Source organism: Scyliorhinus canicula, chromosome 4 (assembly GCF_902713615.1).
Source record: "Scyliorhinus canicula chromosome 4, sScyCan1.1, whole genome shotgun sequence".
NCBI lineage: Eukaryota > Metazoa > Chordata > Chondrichthyes > Carcharhiniformes > Scyliorhinidae > Scyliorhinus > Scyliorhinus canicula.
This window is the reverse complement of record NC_052149.1, coordinates 200,317,515-200,336,587: the sequence shown is the minus strand read 5'-3', so window position 1 is coordinate 200,336,587 and position 19,073 is coordinate 200,317,515. Positions and strand designations below refer to the sequence as shown.

Sequence of the window (19,073 nt, the reverse complement as noted above, 5' to 3'; positions counted from 1 at the left end):
TGTGGAGATGCCGGCGTTGGACTGGGGTGAGCACAGTAAGAAGTCTTACAACACCAGGTTAAAGTCCAAGAGGTTTGTTTCAAACACGAGCTTTCGGAGCACTGCTCCTTCCTCAGGTGCCACCTGAGGAAGGAGCAGTGCTCCGAAAGCTCGTGTTTGAAACAAACCTGTTGGACTTTAACCTGGTGTTGTAAGACTTCTTACTGTCTTTGACTTGGGACAGAGGTTCCCAACCTGTGTCCATGCGAGTATTGCAGGTGATCCGTGGGAAACAAATGCCATTGTGCACCTCGTATGTATCATAATCAATGTTCCATTATTATTCACAATGTGAGTAATAAACAATGATGTTTACAATGTATTTGTAGTGTGCTTAATAAGCTATCAGAAATAGTTGAGTTTTTAAATATCTGTTGATATACAAGTCTGACTACTATCCCTATGTTTAAAAAATAATGTTTAAAATGGCTTGCATGTGTGTGGACCGCAAAAGCTTTGATGCCGATCTGTGGTCTGCATAAAGGGAAAGGTTGGGAGCAGCTGACATAGGATATGCTGCTGTTGGAAGTGAACATTGACCTTAATTCTGTTGAGCATTAGGCAGCAAACCTGGACAGGAATGGCCTTTGTACAAAGTCTTTTCACAAACCATAAAAGAGTGAATATTGAACTGAATTGAGAATGCCCTTTGACTTAATTATTTAGGCAATTCTAATTGTTGCTGGCTGAAAAAGAAGATACTGAAGTGCACACCTTTTGTTCATATAGTTATCCGTGTTTCAAAAATAGGCAACACACCTTTTACTCTTGTTTTTTTTGGGGGGGTGTAGGAGGAATGCCATTTCTGATCTTACCAGAGCCATACCATTGCAATTTCGTGCATGAGCACTCCACCCTGATCTTTATTTATGGGAAAATAATAGTTGTGCTGTTTCAGTGTATGGTAATGCTGGGCAAATGTGACATGAAATAAGTGAAAGAGGCTAATTGGCTGTATTTTTGCATTAGAGTCTTCGAGGCCTATAGCATGGAAAAGGTCCTTCGGCCCATTGCATCTGTGCCAGTCAAAAACAACCACCTAACAATTCTAATCCCATTTTCCTGCACTTGACCCATAGCTTCGTATGCCTTGGCATTGCAAGTGCACATCTTAAGTGCTACTTAAATGTTAGAGGGTCTCTGCCTGCATCACCCTTTTCAGGCAGTGAGTTCCAGAGTCCCACCACCCTCTGAGTGAAATGGTACCCTTTCCAAATCTGTCACATCCGTCCTATAATGTGGATTCCAGAAATGCACACAATACTCTAGCTGTGGCCTAACCAACGTTTTATACAGTTCCAGCATAACCGCCCTCCTCTTAAACTCTATGCCTCGGCTCATAAAGACAAGTATGCCGTATGTCTTGACCACTGTCTCTACCTGCCTTGCTACCTTAAGGGACCAGTGTACATGCACACCAAGATCTCTCAGATCCTCGATGCTTCTCAGGGTCCTGCCGTTTATCATGTATTCCCTTGCCTTGTTTGTCCTGCCCAAGTGCATCACTTCAATTATCTGGATTGAATTTCATTTGCCACTTAACAGCCCATCTGACTGGCCTGTCTATATTCTCCTGTAATCTAAGGCTATCATCCACTATTTACTAGAGGATCTGAGAGAAATTAAAAATTATCGCTGGTATCCTGCTATTTCATCCCTTGCTCACTCAACAGCCTGGGATACATTTCATCCGACCCTGGAGATTTGTCTACTATTAAGTCTGCCAGATCACCCAGAACCTCATTTGTCTATGTTAATTTCTTCACATTTATCACTGCTCCTTCTCGCTGATTTCTATACGTACCCACACCAGCCGGTTCATCAGTGAATATCAATTCCTTAATTTCGAACCCTAATTATGTCCTCCGGTTTCACATGCAAATTACTGCTGTGGTCCTTAATGGGCCATACTGTTTCTCCCCAAAATCTCTCTCTCTCTCTCTCTCACACTCTCCCCTCTCTCTCTTCTCTCTCTCTTCTCTCTCACTCTCTCTTCTGTGTTTTTTAATATTTAGTGTACCCAATGATTTTTTTCCAATTAAAGGTGAAATTAGTGTGGCCAATCCACCTACTCTTCACATCTTTGGTTTGTGGGGGTGAGACCCATGCAGACAAATGGAGAAGGTGCAAGGATAGAGGTTTAAAAGATGATCAGGGGAATAGATAGAGAAGACAGTCAGAGACTTTTTCCCCGGGTGGAACAAACCATTACAAGGGGACATAAATTTAAGGTGAATGGCGGAAGATATAGGGGGGATGTCAGAGGTAGGTTCTTTACCCAGAGAGTGGTGGCGCATGGAATGCGCTGCCTGTGGAAGTAGTTGAGTCGGAAACATTAGGGACCTTCAAGCGGCTATTGGATAGGTACATGGATTATGGTAGAATTATGGTAGAATGATGGGGTGTAGATTAATTTGTTCTTAATCTAGGACAAAAGTTCGGCACAACATCAAGGGCCTGTCCTGTGCTGTATTTTTCTATGTTCTATGAAATGATGTTTAAATGTTTATGGTTTTGCCTGCACACCAGGGAGACAAATTGCCCCTCTAAATGTACTTGCTAAATTAAGCACTGCAATTAATTTTCCTGTATGTAAAATGTGCAGGAGACCTAATTAGTGCATGGACATATCCTGTAAAAGGACATGTACCTTAATTATGCAAGTCTAGACATCTCTGTCAGTTGCAGGTTTTTATTCCATTTGTCAACACAGTTTTTCCTCACTTGCAAAGGTAATGCTGATTAGATGTGACAGGTCTCCTTGCACAAGCTACTGTCTTCCCTGCATCCTTTCACCTGGATTGGGAAAATTTTAAACATTTCCACCACTACTAATTCACTGTAACTAAGGATTGAAGCCAAGATTTTCTTAGCCTGTATGGCTCTGTATTGCACTGTGTGCAGCATTCCCACCTAATATTTGGGTGAAGCGTTACCACCGTACTGCCTGTAGAGAATTTGGGGCATGTATGTATCTAGTTAAGGCAAACCTGACCTAGAAGTGACACTGGGTTACCCAACTGGAGTATGTTATTGCCCATTATTTCCACTTCTTGACTCAAACATGAAGGGACACTTAAAAAATCATAGCATAGCCATTGATTTGCATCATAGGACTATATGAAACCCATTTCAGTGCAAATTGATTCCTGGGGAGGAAAGACAAAAATAAACCAATGATCCCATCATTGACTTGCTACTTCAGTGAGCAGTTTCAGATTCTGCTTGCTTTGAAAGTAGCTATGAAGCTGGAGAAACTGAATAGAACATTCAAGTTAGCTTCCCATAAGACATCTAACGTAAGTAGAATGGTGTTGAATTGAGTGGATTACCTCGTTAACTTTTCTCTTTACCCCCTCCTGGACTCTTCTATTGTCACACCTCCTTTCACTTCTCTATTTTCAGGTACTGTGCTCTTCCAAGTCCCTACCCCAATCCTTCAGTAATTCCTGGCTTTTTTCATGCTGCTGTTTAAGGATTGAATATCTGTTGGACAATCCTTTGCAGCTTCCCACTGTGCCTCTCTTGGTATTTTTCAACAGACTCATTAAGGCACTCAGTACTAGCTCAATTTGAGCAACAACCTTAATTGACTCACCCCACTCTAGTGTCAATCTTCCTGCCCATTGTGCCCAATGAGGACTAATCTTGCCAATATTCCTCCTGCCTAACTCTTCTCTTTCCCCCCCACCCCCACAACCCCGCTGCTGACCCTGTGGACTCTGCCAGTGATCAGCTCTCCAACCCCTGCAAGCACCTCATTCTGCAGTGTATGTTCATTTGTGAATGAAGTCCTTTCCTTCCATGAACATTGAGGTTGATTGTATCACCATCATGAACTTATCTGAAATGTGGCTGAGGGGTAATGAGTCTTTTCCTTGAAAGAAACATCCCAGCCAGGCGCCATCCTCCACCCCTTGCTCTGTCAAGACCATTGGATTGATGGTTTGGTGCTTATCGCCAGATTACACCTTGACCTGACCCCCTACTTGCTCCTCCCCTTCTTCCAAGCCTCTCATCTCCTTTTTCAGAATCATTGTTCTATACTTGTATGATAAACAAGTTGTCTCGGCACGGTTGGCACAATGGTTAGCACTGCAGCCTCGCGGCACCAGGGACCAAGCCTTGGCCTTGGGTGACTGTGCAGCTTGCACGCTCCCCCATAGTCTGCTTGGGTTTCCTCCAGGTGCTCGGTTTTCCTCCCACTGTCCAAAGATGTATCGGTTGGGTGGATTGGTCATTTTAAATTGTCCCTTCGTGTCCAAAGATGAGGTTATGGGGTTACAGGGATAGGGTGAGGGAGTGGACCGAGGTTGGGTGCTCGTTCAGAGGGTAGACTTGATGGGGCAAATGGCTTCCTTCTGCACTGTCGGGATTCTATGATTATCACTGAGATAAATATCTTATTTGTCTAGTAATTTTGTTCATCTGCACTTTCACCACTTTGGCCACAGTCCCCAGTAAAACCATTAGCCTCTCTCACCTGGACTATTTCCCAGCACAGCCCTCAGTCCATGAGAGACAGATATAAAAGGATTTTGTAGAAAACTGGTTTAGCCATCTAGCAGCAGGTCTGGTTGGAACACTTAAAATACGCTTGGGCAACGCTCTTGTCTGCTCAGACTGCTCACTATTCCAGGATCATCTTGGGTTGCAAATATAACCCCTGGCTTCTAACTTTACCACCTCTTTGATTTCCTTTCCCCTGACCCCTCTTCCCTTACTTCCAACAGCAGGTGTGAGGGGTTCACAAATTCTTTGTAACTAAGATTGAGACTATGCAATCGGCTTCCTCTGCCGTATTTGTCTCTTCCACGAGCCCACCTGGCCTGACTTCCTCTAATGTTCTCCCTACCCTAGCTTTGAACTTGTGTCTTCCTCTTGTTTCTATCCTATTTCCGCTTTGGACAAGAGAGGGTGTGTGCGAGCCTCCAGTTCCCTCCAGTCTATTCCCACTAAACTCCTTGTCACCCAATTTCCCAACTAGTCCCATTGTTAGTTGATATTGCTAACAGTTCTCTCTTCAGATGCTGGTCCCCTTACTTTTAAATCTGTCTCTTTGGGGGCAGGGGTGTAACCTTTGAATCCCCACCCCCATCATTGCAAACTGCTGTACCTTCTCCAACCTCCAAACACTCCAGTCCTTGTACTTGTTGTCACCTCCAAAATAAAATTTTAAAAATTGGCATTGGGTATTCACCGCTTCACTGCCGTTGAGAAGAACAAAGAAAATTACAGCACAGGAACAGGCCATTATGCCCTCCCAGCCTGCGCCGATCCAGATCCTTTATCTAAACCTATTGTCTATTTTCCAAGGATCTACTTCCCTCTGTTCCCTGCCCGTTCATATATCTGTCCAGATGCATCTTAAATGATGCTATCGTGCCCGCCTCTACCACCTCCGCTGGCAAAGCGTTCCAGGCACCCACCACCCTCTGCGTAAAAAACCTTCCACGCACATCTCCCTTAAACTTTCCCCCTCTCACCTTGAAATCGTGACCCCTTGTAATTAACACCCCCACTCTTGGAAAAAGCTTGTTGCTATCCACCCTGTCCATACCTCTCATAATTTTGTAGACCTCAATCAGGTCCCCCCTCAACCTCCGTCTTTCCAACGAAAACAATCCTAATCTACTCAACCTTTCTTCACAGCTAGCACCCTCCATACCAGGCAACATCCTGGTGAACCACCTCTGCACCCTCTCTAAAGCATCCACATCCTTCTGGTAATGTGGCGACCAGAACTGCACGCAGTATTCCAAATGTGGTCTAACCAAAGTCCTATACAACTGTAACATGACCTGCCGACTCTTGTACTCCATACCCTGTCCGTGGTGACGAATCACTTTCTTTGGCTTTGTTGCAGGATATGTGTAGATACACCCACTGTGCTGTTAGGAGAAGGGCGTTCAAGGATTTTGACAGTTTGATAGCACTGTTGCTGACACCATCCATCTATCACTTAGTTGGTGATTGAGAGTAGACTGCTTGGGTGGAAATTTGTGGCTGGGACATAGCTGGGTAATTTTCCACATTATCAGGTAGATGTCAATGTTGTAGCTGTACTGGAACCCATGATGTGGAGATGCCGGCGTTGGACTGGGGTGAGCACAGTAAGAAGTCTTACAACACCAGGTTAAAGTCCAACAGGTTTGTTTCAAACACGAGCTTTCGGAGCACGGCTCCTTCTTCAGGTGAAGAAGGAGCCGTGCTCCGAAAGCTCGTGTTTGAAACAAACCTGTTGGACTTTAACCTGGTGTTGTAAGACTTCTTACTGTACTGGAACAGCATTCCTATCTTCTCTGGAATTCCATGTTTCAATCTCTCCAGTCAAGTTTCTGCTCTTGTCACAGTACCAAAATAACTCTCAGAAAAGTCACAAATTACATGAATGTGATTATGACAAAGGCAGTCTTTCCCCCTCATCTGTCGCGACCTGTCTGCAGCCGTTGTTACAGTTGGCCGCAGTATCCTTCTCCTCTCCTTTCTACTGGGTAAGCTTTCATCAGATTCAAAGGGTTCGAAATGTTTGAAGTGAAAAGTCAAACAATAAACTGAGGTGAAGAAGTGTACTGCAATGTGAGAATTTTTAACTGATTATGAGCCTGATTGTCACTCTGCTTGTTCACATGCTGTGAAATAAAGAAGCTTAATAATTCACAATTACCAATGTCATGTGTGGTCTTGTGTCAGAAAGCTTTGTGACATATACAATAAGGCATGCGCCAAAATCACTAATTTAGACCGTAGGGTGCTCCTGTTACACCAGTGGGTTGCACAATCATACCCTGTGATTAGATATTGGGCAGTAATGGGCACAATCTTAATGTAAGATGCTCAATGCTTCAAGGCGGTAGCACATTTTTTGCGATTGAAGACTGAAATTTGAGTACATCTGGGGTACAGTGAATTTTAAAAATATTTTGTCCAGAAATCTTTTGAAACTGTTGTAGATTGGATTACGGATTTTTATTTAATCTTGTGTATCGGAGGTTTTGTATGAAAACTGTTGGATTTCTCCATGTCACATGGTTGATTTCCTGGGACTGAGTTTGGGTGAATTAGGGTTGATTGGAGGCTACTGTGGGTGCTGATTTCAGGAACACAGTTAATTCTGGGATGACGGGTAGAGGAAAAGAGTGAGGACAGTATATATTTGATAGAAAGTATTTCTCATTTGAATAGATGAAAGAAGAAATGTTTTGAAGATCCAATGGTATCGCAGACACAGAAAGTTTCTTAATGTACTTGGCTGCCCGTTAGTGAATAAAATGTCTTATTGCAGTAGAATGTTATGCGGTGCTTAGAATATCAAAGCTCAGTCAGGCACAGTTATCTAACTGTAATTTGTTTTTATTTTGTTCCAAGTTTGGATTTGACTATTAGCTGTAGCTGTTGTGCCTTGAAGAATCTAGTATTGCTGCACAGGTTTTTGAAAATGCACGAAAAGGATGAGTTGATCGCCAACTCTAGTATCAACTCCTGAAAGTATTCCTATTGGCATCACCAGTATGGCTGGGATCCATCCAGGCAATGGAGCAAAGAAGCACAAAAATAGACCAGTATCTTGAAGGTTTTGCCTTTTGTAATTCACCTCATTTGATTAATTTGGCTGCTCCAGTGGCCTGTTTTAAAAACATTGAATTTTATTAACTATCTGATTTTTACTCATTCCAATCAATTTACATTTTAAAAATCAGTGTGTAATAACATCTGTGGTTTTAATGGACACAGTTTTGTGTAATGCGGACAAAAAATTCCCAAGTTCAACTTGTCCTTGCAATATATAGTAATGTCGTGCTATTTGCTGAACCAAGTTTTTTTTTAAATTCCAGTATGTATGTACTGAGCTTGTTTAAACATTGTCTTTGAGGTTCCGTTCATGTTGTACAACATTTCAATGCAATACATTTCAGATAATGTAATTCTACGCTTTTATGAGTGAACAAAAGTTTTGATTTATTGTATTTCAATGTTTCAGTAGGATCAAGCCAGCTACCAGTTAACCAGCCATTAAATCAGATGTATCAGCCTGGCAGGACACCCTTGGGTCCCCCACCATCAAGTGGAGGTCCTCCTTTGATCAGAGCAACGCATCCTGTGGCAACCACTAATCATGATGCACCACTCACTCAAAATCTTTTAAGAGACTCTGAAGGTAATATTTCTACTGGACATAATCATTAATTTCTATTTTAAATTTAGTATGTTGATACATCATGGAACATGTTAACTATTCCGTGATGCCAAGTTGTCTACAGCATAAATGTGCACTAGCAATAAATATGCACCTCAAACCAGGAAAGGTTTAATGCTTCAAACTGTTAAATGGTAGACTTGTCACATTTGAAAATACTTCTGAATGATATATTTCTGGTTTGAAAATGTTTTGTAGGGCTTGTGTGTTTAAGATTTGCAAGTAGTAGATAAACTTGCCTATGTGTTAGATTGTAGAATCCTATTCTATAGAAAAGTAACAAGTTTATATTTAAACTCTGTTTCCTAACTACTAACTTCATCCCTCTATTTGGCAACAGTAAAGGTGCAACCTTGCTATCACATTTGATTGTAAGATGAACTTCCAATGCTTCATTCATGCTACCTGTTTCTACCTTTGTAACATCATCTGACTGCTGCTGCCACAGTTCATCTGCTTTAAAAAAAAATAAATTTAGAGTATTCAATTCTTAATTTTTTCCAATTAAGGGGCAATTTAGTGTGGCCAATTCACCGAAATTGTTTTTTAACACATAAAAATTTAATCAGAATAATCCATTCTGGGCAGCATGGTGGTGCAGTGGTTAGCATAGTCACGGCACTGAGGACCTGGCTTCGATCCCAGCTCTGGTTCACTGTCCATGTGGAGTTTGCACATTTTCCTCGTGTCTGCGTGGGTCTCACCCCCACAACCCAAAGATGTGCAGGGTAGGTGGTTTGGCCATGCTAAATTGCCCCTTAATTGGAAAAAATAATTGGGTACTATGGAATATTCCCTTCTATCATGCGTTGATCTAAATCTGGAGCATCCACTTGCTGATATTCCAACTTTAATGGTACTTGGGCAATGAACTGATGATTATAAGGTTAAAAAGTGCAGCATAGCATTTTGAAGAGCAACGGAAAAGAATTTCTGTGGCACACATTTTAACATACCAAGCTAGCTGGTTATGTGAATCCTTATAACTATAGACTAGCAGAGTGAATTGAATTAAATTAAATATATCTATATATGTTAAAAATTGAATGTGCAACATGTATTTTATTCAAAACATTCAGTTGAGATAAGCCTGTTTAGATTTATACGGTATGAACCAATGGAGTTCTCAATCCGAGCGATGACCAAATGAGTCTTTGCCTGATCAGAGTTCCATTAATTGGAGTTGTGAACATTATTATGGACTGTAGGAATGATTATTGCATTCTTAAATTAATTTAAAGAAGAACTTATTTTCAGCTAGAACCCTGTCTTGGTAGCTTAAATTTTATACAGAAATAACTAACTACTTAAAATCAAAAGTGAAACCTGTTTAGAAGTTTTGGAATGAATAGTAGAATCCTTGTCATTTGATCTTTTTTACTTGCCCAGTACAGGTATTATGTTTTCAAGTGCAGCTAGAATAAGCTGTTATGAATTAAAGGCTAGTTTCAAAATATGTAAAGATAATGTGATGAATGTAGGAATGTATTTTGTATTGCATTATAAGTATCTGATGCATGAATGGTTTAAAAGCCTGGATTAAGGTTTGTATATATCTGCCGCAGTAATGTTTTTAAACGTCCTGTTTTAAAAAAGAAAGACAGGTGCAGAAGGTGCAATTAAGATGTCATAAAAGTAAGATCTTTGTTATTTTAAACCATACTTATATTTTAAAAAGGGAGGCTGAATGTTATGATTTCTGGAGAGTAGATAATTAGAGACATTGTGTTAAATTGAAGTAATTAGGTCATGGGATAAATAAGGTGTAGCAATGGGAGGGGCCAGTCTGTGGCAGTTAGTTTAGTGCTCTGGAAGTTGAGAGCTGAACAACAGTTTCTGCAAAAGGCTATCAGGTTAAGCAGTAGTCTGACACCGACAAGACTCTGCAGGCTGTATTCATGACAGGAATCTCTAAGCAGTTTTTTAAAAGGAATTCTTCATCAAGAGGCTGGCAAGAAATCCTGTGTTTGCTAACTTTTTTGAAAAGTGGATTTTGACCTGTGATGGGTTTTGCTTGATTGGAGATAAAGAAGGTAGCAGTTAGGAGTTAGTGTTTCATTTTATTGTCAAGCTTTGTTAACTGGTAATTGTACACTCTAAGTCTGTGCTGTTGAATGTAGTTTAATACAGTGTTGTTAAGAAAGTTTGTTTTTCATATCCCTATTTATGCATGGCATCACTCCTGGAGCGAAAAAACCTTTCCTCACGGTTTTACAAATATAACAAAAGTGACTGGGGTTCCTGTCCAGTGTCCTAGCAAATGTTGGGGTCTGGTCCAGAATTGCAATAATAATTATTCTACCGTCGGGTAATTTCACCTAAAAGATACAAAAAACAGCATTGTGCTGTTTGTTGAATGGTGATAGCTATGCTTCAATGGATTTTATTAGTCTTTTTGAAGTAATTTTTATACAATTACTTGCATTCCACATAGAGACTTCAGCATAGCAAGACATCCCATGTCACTTCACCAGAATATTTGCAAACCAAATTTAACACTGAACTCATAAGGAGGTAATAGGGCAGAAAAGGTAGATCATAAGGAGTGTCTTAAAGGAGGAAGGAGAGGCTTGTGGAGGGAATTCCAGAGCTTACGGTTTCAGTAGTTGATGGTGCAACTGCAAAAGTGGCGCAGTTAAACTCCGGGATGAGCCAGAGGCCAAAGCTGGAGAAATGCAGATATCTTGAATGGTTGTAGAGCTGGAAGTGGTTACAAAGGTAGGGACAGATGAGACGATGAAGGCTACAGAAATAAATATTTTAAAATAGTAACCTTAGTACAATAAGTGCAATTTGTTTTCAACTAAATGTGCTTGATGCAAGTTTTAAAAAAACTTTAGGAGTCAACATTGGGTCATCTGGTGATCGATTGGTAGCTCCTGACAATTACGATACTGTGGAAGGAGGAGGTGAAATCAGTAAGTACCACACTTTTTTTTTAAATGGTCACTTTTCGTTGTTAGATGACACGCCAAATAAGTTGTATTGTTGCAGGATTGACAGTTAGGGATGCCATCTTTTGCTGGGGTCAGTGTAACAGTACTTTGCACTAACATTTAGAAGGGGAGAAGGAGATAAACCTTTATAAAGCTCTTAACTGTATATGCAGGGCTGTCCTCTGAACAACTACTTCAAGTTTGTTGGAACATGTCTATAATCATAAAAGAGGAGATACTGTGATATAGAATTTACAGTGCAGAAGGAGGCCATTCGGCCCATCGAGTCTGCACCGGCTCTTGGAAAGAGCACCCTACCCAAGGTCAACACCTCCACCTTATCCCCATAACCCAGTAACCCCACCTAACTCTAAGGGCAATTTTGGACACCAAGGGCAATTTATCATGGCCAATCCACCTAACCTGCACATCTTTGGACTGTGGTAGGAAACCGGAGCACCCGGAGGAAACCCACGCACACACGGGCAGAATGTGCAGACTCGACACAGACAGTGACCCAAGCCGGAATCGAACCTGGGACCCTGGAGCTGTGAAGCAATTGTGCTATCCACGAGGCTACCGTGCTGGTCATAGTTTAGAAAACTGATTTTAGCTTAAGGTTGTGAGGATGCTTTGAACAATTTTTTTCTTTACTTTGAGAAGCATTCATACTTAAAGCTTTCAATAATGTCATCTAATGGAATGCTACTGTGTTCGAATCTACAATTTAGTAAGTTTGAACTATTTGTTTTTGTTTCTCTTCACTACAGTGCAGCCTATTCAACAAGGTCTCAAAACTAGAAGGACACTTGGCCACTCTTATCCCTCCTTACCCCCTGGCTACCAAAACATGGCTAGCCCTGGCATTCCAGGTGGTCAGCTGGCAAATACCGAAGGACCGCAGCAATTCTCGCAGGTATATGAGGTGTTGCTACCCATGCAGTACTTTTTCCAATTAGTGAGAAATGGTGATGAAGAACATTTGAGTTAGGTCCTCTGTAAAGCAGGTGCAAAGCCTTCGTAGTCATACACCTATGGAATCTGGGTTCCGGCTAGCACTAGCTTATTTGTAAAGGCTCAAGTTAAGATCACATTAGCACACCTCAAAGCAGGACAACTGGGAAAGCCATCCCAGCATTGCTCCCCTTATTTTGCTTGCTATTGGTTGTGGAGTAATGTTGTTGAAGAACTGGGTGAAAGTTGTTTGTGACCTTGCCTGCGTGGAACATTGCACAGGAAAACCAAAGAGAAGAAATTATCTTTTTTCTTAGCGAAAATCAATTTTTAAAAATCGGCCAATTATCTTCAATGAGAATTGTGATCTACCACCACACAAGCAGTAAAATATGTTGTTTATGGACAAAATATTGAATGTTTGAAAAATGCCCACTTTTTATTGGAGTTAGACAGTAGCCTGTTTATTAGTCACATCTCCATTTCAATTGTTTCTGCGCAAGTATGGTATTCCTCTTGTGTAATACGCTTTCATGCAACATATTGACCCTCAGAAGATTGACCCTCGGCCAGTTTTTATTTACTGCACAATATTTTGGAATATCTTCGTTGTGTGTACTTCCGATGGCTCAGCCTCCAAATAATGGTAGTAATCTATCCTTGCATTGTTTCAGAGATCTGTGGCAAAGGAGGTTTGTATCCATTTCTGTTGAAACAAATTGTATCCTACTGCTACCCCATTGATTTTTAAAAAAATTTAGAGTACCCACTTCATTTTTTCCAATTAAGGGGCAATTTAGCATGGCTAATCCACCTACCCTGCACATCTTTGGGTTATGAGGGCGAAACCCACGCAAGCACGGGGAGAATGTTACTACCCCATTGATGACCAACTCAGTAAGCGAGGGGTTTTGCCAAGATATTGACTTCAAATCTATTTTGTTGCGTGATGCAAAGGTAATCCCAAAATGTTCTCTCTTCCTCTTTTCCCACATCACCTTGAGCTCCTGATTCGATTAGTGCTGCTGCTTTGGGACTCGAGCTTTAATAATTGTATTACAGTGGCACTCTTGGGATTTATTTTTACAAGCCAATTTATGAGCAGATGGTGCACATTTATGAGAATTTTAAAGGAATTGAGGAATCATTTCGGTCAACTCTTTTCAATGGTCATTGCAGATAACTCAATGAAACAAATTGTTTTACTGTATCATTAAGAAATGTTATAATCCACTGCTGCATTGCAGAAAATGTGCATCATCATAGAAAATGTATGCTGAAACAGAACCTTTTTCAACATAATGCACCCAAAATCTTTTACTGCAGACTTTTCCCTTCTGTTTTCAGAATACCTGTTTCGAAAGCCCTGGAAATTGTTGTTTTTTATGTCTTTTAGGTTCTCTTTATGCTGCAATATATTCTAATATTAAAACTTTTTTCTTCAGACTCCGCATTTTAACCAACTAATGACTGGCATGGGTGGGCTTAGCTTGCAGCAGAACCAACAATCTGAGGCAGCACGACCTCTGAATCTCCTGCAGGAGAGAAACATTCTGCCTTCAACTCCAGTCAAAGCCCCTCATCCAAACCTACACCAGGATCTACAGAAACTAAATTGCAATCCAGAGTAAGTTGGAGGTCGGGTGGTGGGTGGGGGCGGTGCTGCTTCGTGTGTGTGCAGTTGAGTATTAAGTAGTATTTTTAATTGCTTGCTTATTTATCAGATCCTATTTTAGAACCTAATCTGACCAAATTTTGTTTCTCCTTTGCTGAATCAGGAATTTCAATTTCCTTTTGGATGCTTCAGCAGCAAGCATGTTAGAGCTAATGGCAATCCGTTTAAGAAGTTCGGTCTTGTCTTTGTAGTGTACTGTGGATCTTTTTTCCATTTTTCCTAAAGGGGTTATGGTTCAGTGTGTAACAATCTTGCCCAAGTCGACTTAAATTGATACATATTTAATATAGTTCAGTAATAAAATTCTCAAAACATTTTGTTAGTCATATAATTGTACCTCTTCCAAACTGCAGGCCATCCTTCCAAATTTCTCCTACCTTTTCCTCATGTTTCTGTGAAGCACCTTGTGATACAACCCAATCTTGTCCATATCCAAATTCACGTGTGTCCAATTCTCCAGCAAGAATTGCTTGCTGGAAACAGAAACACTGGATGACTTCTTCTACCACCAACCTTCTCTTTTTAATAAAGGAGTTTGATTATTGCATTCTGACTGCTGTCACACCGACTATGAATTGAATCTGGAACCTTCTGTGTCTTTACCCATTACTTTTTGGAAAAGTTTTTTTACAAGATCTTTTGATAAAAGATCTGTCTGTACCTAATTTTACTAAAGTGAAATATTTTTCTATTTAGTGTTTTCAGGTGCACATTGACCAACATCCCTCAAACTCAGTCTTTATTGAGCAAAGCAAAACTTCCTTTAGGATTACAGCTACATCCATTCAGAGATCTATCAGTAAGTGATAATATTTCAGTAGTGTAACACTTTATATTTCAGAAAAAATGTGCTTTGACTCTCTCCTTTTCACCCCCAACTCCCTTCTGAGGTGAGGAGTCGCCTGTTTTACACTTGGCTCCGCTCCACAGCAATGTGGTTGATTAGGCGCAAACTGATTGGACCGAGAGGAAACTGAGACTCCTTACCAACTCCTTACTGAACCTGCAGTACTAATTTAACTGGAGGAACTAATAAGAAACATGTAAAAGGGGAACCTGTGGATGTGTACGTTTTTTAGAAGGCATTTGACAAGCTAGCTGCCACTTTAAACATTACTGCACAAAATAAAAGCTCATGATATACAGTGTAACGTATTAGCATGGATAGAGAATTGTTTAGCTGACAGGAAACCAGAGTAGGCATTTTAAGATTGTCAGGATGTTACGGGTAGAGTGCCACAAGGATTAGTGCTGGGGCTTCAACTACTTGCAATCTATATCAATGATTTGGATGAAGGGACCAAATGTATAGTTGCTAAATTTACTGATGAAATAAAGATAGGCAGTATAGTAAGTTCTGAAGAGGACATGAGGGGTCTGCAAAGGAAGAAAGACATGTTAAGTGAATGGGTAAAAATAATTGGCAGTTGGAGCACAATGTGGGAAAATGTCAACTTGTCCACTTTGGCCGGAACAAATGAAAAACAGTAGATTATATAAATGGAGAGAGATTGCAGAGACGGAGGGATCTGGGTGTGAATCACAAAAGGTTAACTTGCAGTTACAGCTGTTGGAATGTTGTCTATTGTCAGGGGAATGGAATATAATAGGGATATTTTGGTGCACATTGATGAGGCCACATCTAGAGTACTGTGTCCAATTTTGGTCTCCTTATTTAAAGCATAATTGCATTAGAAGCAGTGTAGAGAAGGTTCACTAACATTCCTGGGATGAGGGGATTATCTTGTGAAGAAAGGCTGGACAGGTTATGCCTTCATCTATTGGGTTTTAGAGGAATAAGAGGTTATCTTATTGAAACAGATAAGAACCTGGGGATACTTCGAGCAGACGTTGATCGGATATTTCCCCTGCTAGGAGAGACCAGAAATAAGGAACACAGTTTAAAAATAGGGGACCTTCAATTATGTAGATGAGAATTCTTTCTAAGGGCCTTGAGTCTGTGGAACTCGAGAGGGGTAGAGGCAGGGTCATTGAAGATTTTTATGATGGAGGTAAATCGATTCTTGACTTAAAAAGGTAGTCAAAGGGTGTAGGAGATAAGCAGGAAAGGGGCATTGAGGCCACAATCCGATCAACCATGATCTTAATAAATGGTGGAGCAGGTTTAAAGGGTCAGATCACCGATTCCTTCTCCAAGTTTGCATGTAATAATTTAATTTTACCCCTTTCAATCTTAATTTAAATGTTGCACTGTTTAAAAATGGAAATGTATTTTTTCATATAGTTTTTCAAAAAAAGGTCTGTCCATATCATTGTACTTAAATTTATTGGCTTCATGTTGCAGCAATTGCCTGTGGTTACATCGAGTACCATTGTGAGGTGTCGTACTTGCAGAACTTATATAAATCCTTTTGTCAACTTTTTGGACCAAAGAAGATGGAAATGTAACTTGTGCTATCGAGTTAATGATGGTAAGTTCATCAAAAAAGAACATCTGTTTTGAAAACATTGACTAGAACCAGATACAGGGAAATGGATGATAGAAATGAAATTTGTGCAGAACTGTAGTAGGAGACATGGGAGGATAACAGGTTGAGAAAGGGGTTTGAGATGAGGACTGAGTTGGCTTGAGAAAGGGGTTTGAGAGACGAGGGCTGAATTAACGTGAAATTCTGTTGTCCCTTGCAGAGCAGAACAAGGAGGATATGCAGGAAGGATAAGAGGTTAAAAATCATGATGATTATAGTGGTTGTGAAAGAAAGAAGCTGCCATGTAAATGGTACTTTATGAATGTTATAGAATCATAGAACCACAATGTAGAGGGAGGCCATTCAGCCCATTATGACTGCACCAACCCTCTGAAAGAGCACCCGAACCAGGCTTTCACACTGTCCCAGCAACCCCATAACCACACTTAACTCGCAAACCCCTGGACACTAAGGGGCAATTTAGTATGGCCAATCCACCTAACTTGCACATCTTTGGACTGCGGGAGGAAATGGGAGCACCTAGAGGAAACCCACGCAGACACTGGGAGAATGTCTCACTCGATTGCTTTAGCAGGACAGACAGTTATGCAGGCAAGCATTGTTTCAATTTTCCCACAACCGAGTCTCACAGCAAATTAACCACCAAGTCACGTACTTTAGATGCTGGTCGAAGAATGGATGTTGGGAATTCTCTGCTGTTCCTCAAGTAAAATCACAAAATTCTTTTATGTCAATTTTAGCAAGCAGGCAAGTTTAACCAATCCAAAAGGTGGCACCTCCTACAGAATAGGAATCCTTTAGTTGTGCACTTTGGTGTTGGTTTAGAATGTGTTCAGTAGCGTTGAATCCACAACCTGCAGATGAGTAGTGCCATCAACTGAGTCAAGCTGCCATATCATTCCGTTGGCGAAGTGATATCACAGTGTTTGCAGATGAGAATTTAAAATGTGATTCTTCATTGTTTAAAGCTAGTGCAGATAGTTCGGAACAAGGATGAGCGGCTTAAAGCAGGATCGGGTGCGGGCAGTAGGAGTTTGGATGACTTTTCATTTGTGGGTCAGGAGACCATTAAACACTCATGCGCCCCCATGCCCCCCACACAATGGGCAGGAGAGGATCGATGTGTGGGGTGAAGATGGGAAATGCATTTCCATACTGCAACGTACAGGCTTGTTACTGTTTTTGCTGCAGTGTATTTTGTGTCATGCATGTCTCCCATCTTGAAGAAGTGGGGCACTTCATTAACATGTTTAAATTGCTGGGCGGCATGGTGATTAGCACTGCTGCCTCACGGCACCTAGGTCCCAGGTTTGATCCAAGCCTGGGTCACTGTCTGTGTGGAGTTTGCGCGTTCTCCCTGTGCCTGCATGGGTTTCACCCCCACAACCCAAAGACGTGCAGGGTAGATGGAGTGGCCATGCTAAATTGCCCCTCAATTGGGGAAAAAAAATAATTGGATACTCTAAATTTATTTAAAATATATATTTAAATTGGACTATATGGTGGACTTTATCTCTGAGTAAGGAAATCTAAGAGGCAATTTGAGGGAGTAATTTCACTTGGCGCCAATGCTGAACTTATGCAGCCTGACTTGGAGGTGGAGTCTTTGACTGTTTCACATTGGAGTCACTTTGGACCCTGTTGTTCAGCAGAGGTTTTGGGTTCATGTGAAGGTGTAATTGTTTTGCCCCTGCACTAAAATTGCAATGACTTTCACTTTAATTTTGAACAATTAGTTATTAAATGTTGCAATAATTAATTATTGTTTTTGCTGGTCAGTGAATTGGTAGTAAGTTTAAGATTCACGTTAGTGGTGTGAAAGGAATGTCAGAAGAAATATTTCACTAGGTGTTTGCATTAACACTTGACTAGTGAAGTGGATTCAGTTGCAGAACAAAATCAGTGTCTTCAGGGTTGAAACCAGCTCCTGCACATGCATAATAAGGGGCTGTTTAGCACACAGGGCTAAATCGCTGGCTTTGAAAGCAGACCAGGCCAGCAGCATAGTTCGATTCCCGTAACAGCCTCACCGAACAGGCGCCGGAATGTGGCGACTAGGGGCTTTTCGCAGTAACTTCATTGAAGCCTACTCGTGACAATAAGCGATTTTCATTTTCATAGTTTGTTAAAAGGGCTGCTTTTGTCTATTTCTTTAATTCAAGTTGGCTACTAGTGGTCACTTAGTGGTTGTTGTCTGTAAAACCTCAGACACTTCAGTTTATAATGCAAATATTTTATCCAAGTGCCCTTATTTACGAGATGAACAAAAGAAAAATACAAGTTTTATGTTTCAACCAAAGTAATCCCAATTGTGTATAAATATTTTAAATCGTAGACTTCAGAGACTGGCACCTCCGGAGCTGTTTATGACTGATGCAATCATGTATAACTTTAACTATTTTATGAACAAGATCAGTGTAAAGTCCAGTTGTACTTTATGTTTGACAGCTGGATTTTTTTTTGCTTATTTTTTTTAATTATCCCAATTACAATAATCCCAAGATTCTTAATACTACCCGTGCCAATGAACTTAGTTGAGTTGCAGGCCCAATTCTGAGTCTCTCTTATCTCAGGGCTTCCTTCGGTGAAGGTGGTTGTCCATAAGACCATAAGACACACGAGCAAAATTTGGCCACTTGGCCCATCGAGTCTGCTCTGCCATTCAATCATGGCTGATATTTTCTCATCCCCATTCTCCTGCCTTCTCCCCATAACCCCTGATCCCCTTATTAATCAAGAGTCTATCTATCTCTGACTTAAAGACACTCAGTGAATTGGCCTCCACAGCATTCTGCGGTAAAGAGTTCCACAGATTCACCACC

General features: G+C 40.9%; 1 protein-coding gene across 2 annotated transcripts in view; it reads left to right on the top strand.

The window, feature by feature from the left end:
- sec24a (SEC24 homolog A, COPII coat complex component) overlaps positions 1–19,073 on the top strand; it is a 93,003-nt gene that overhangs the window by 9,557 nt on the left and 64,373 nt on the right. Inside the window, exons 3-8 of one of the 2 annotated variants that reach the window (XM_038795864.1) lie at positions 8,021–8,197; positions 11,077–11,154; positions 11,943–12,088; positions 13,572–13,753; positions 14,498–14,600; positions 16,107–16,233. In XM_038795864.1, coding sequence (XP_038651792.1) covers positions 8,021–8,197; positions 11,077–11,154; positions 11,943–12,088; positions 13,572–13,753; positions 14,498–14,600; positions 16,107–16,233 — 813 coding nt within the window. The remainder of the gene's footprint in view (positions 1–8,020; positions 8,198–11,076; positions 11,155–11,942; positions 12,089–13,571; positions 13,754–14,497; positions 14,601–16,106; positions 16,234–19,073) is intronic. The other variant, XM_038795865.1, reaches the window with a different exon arrangement.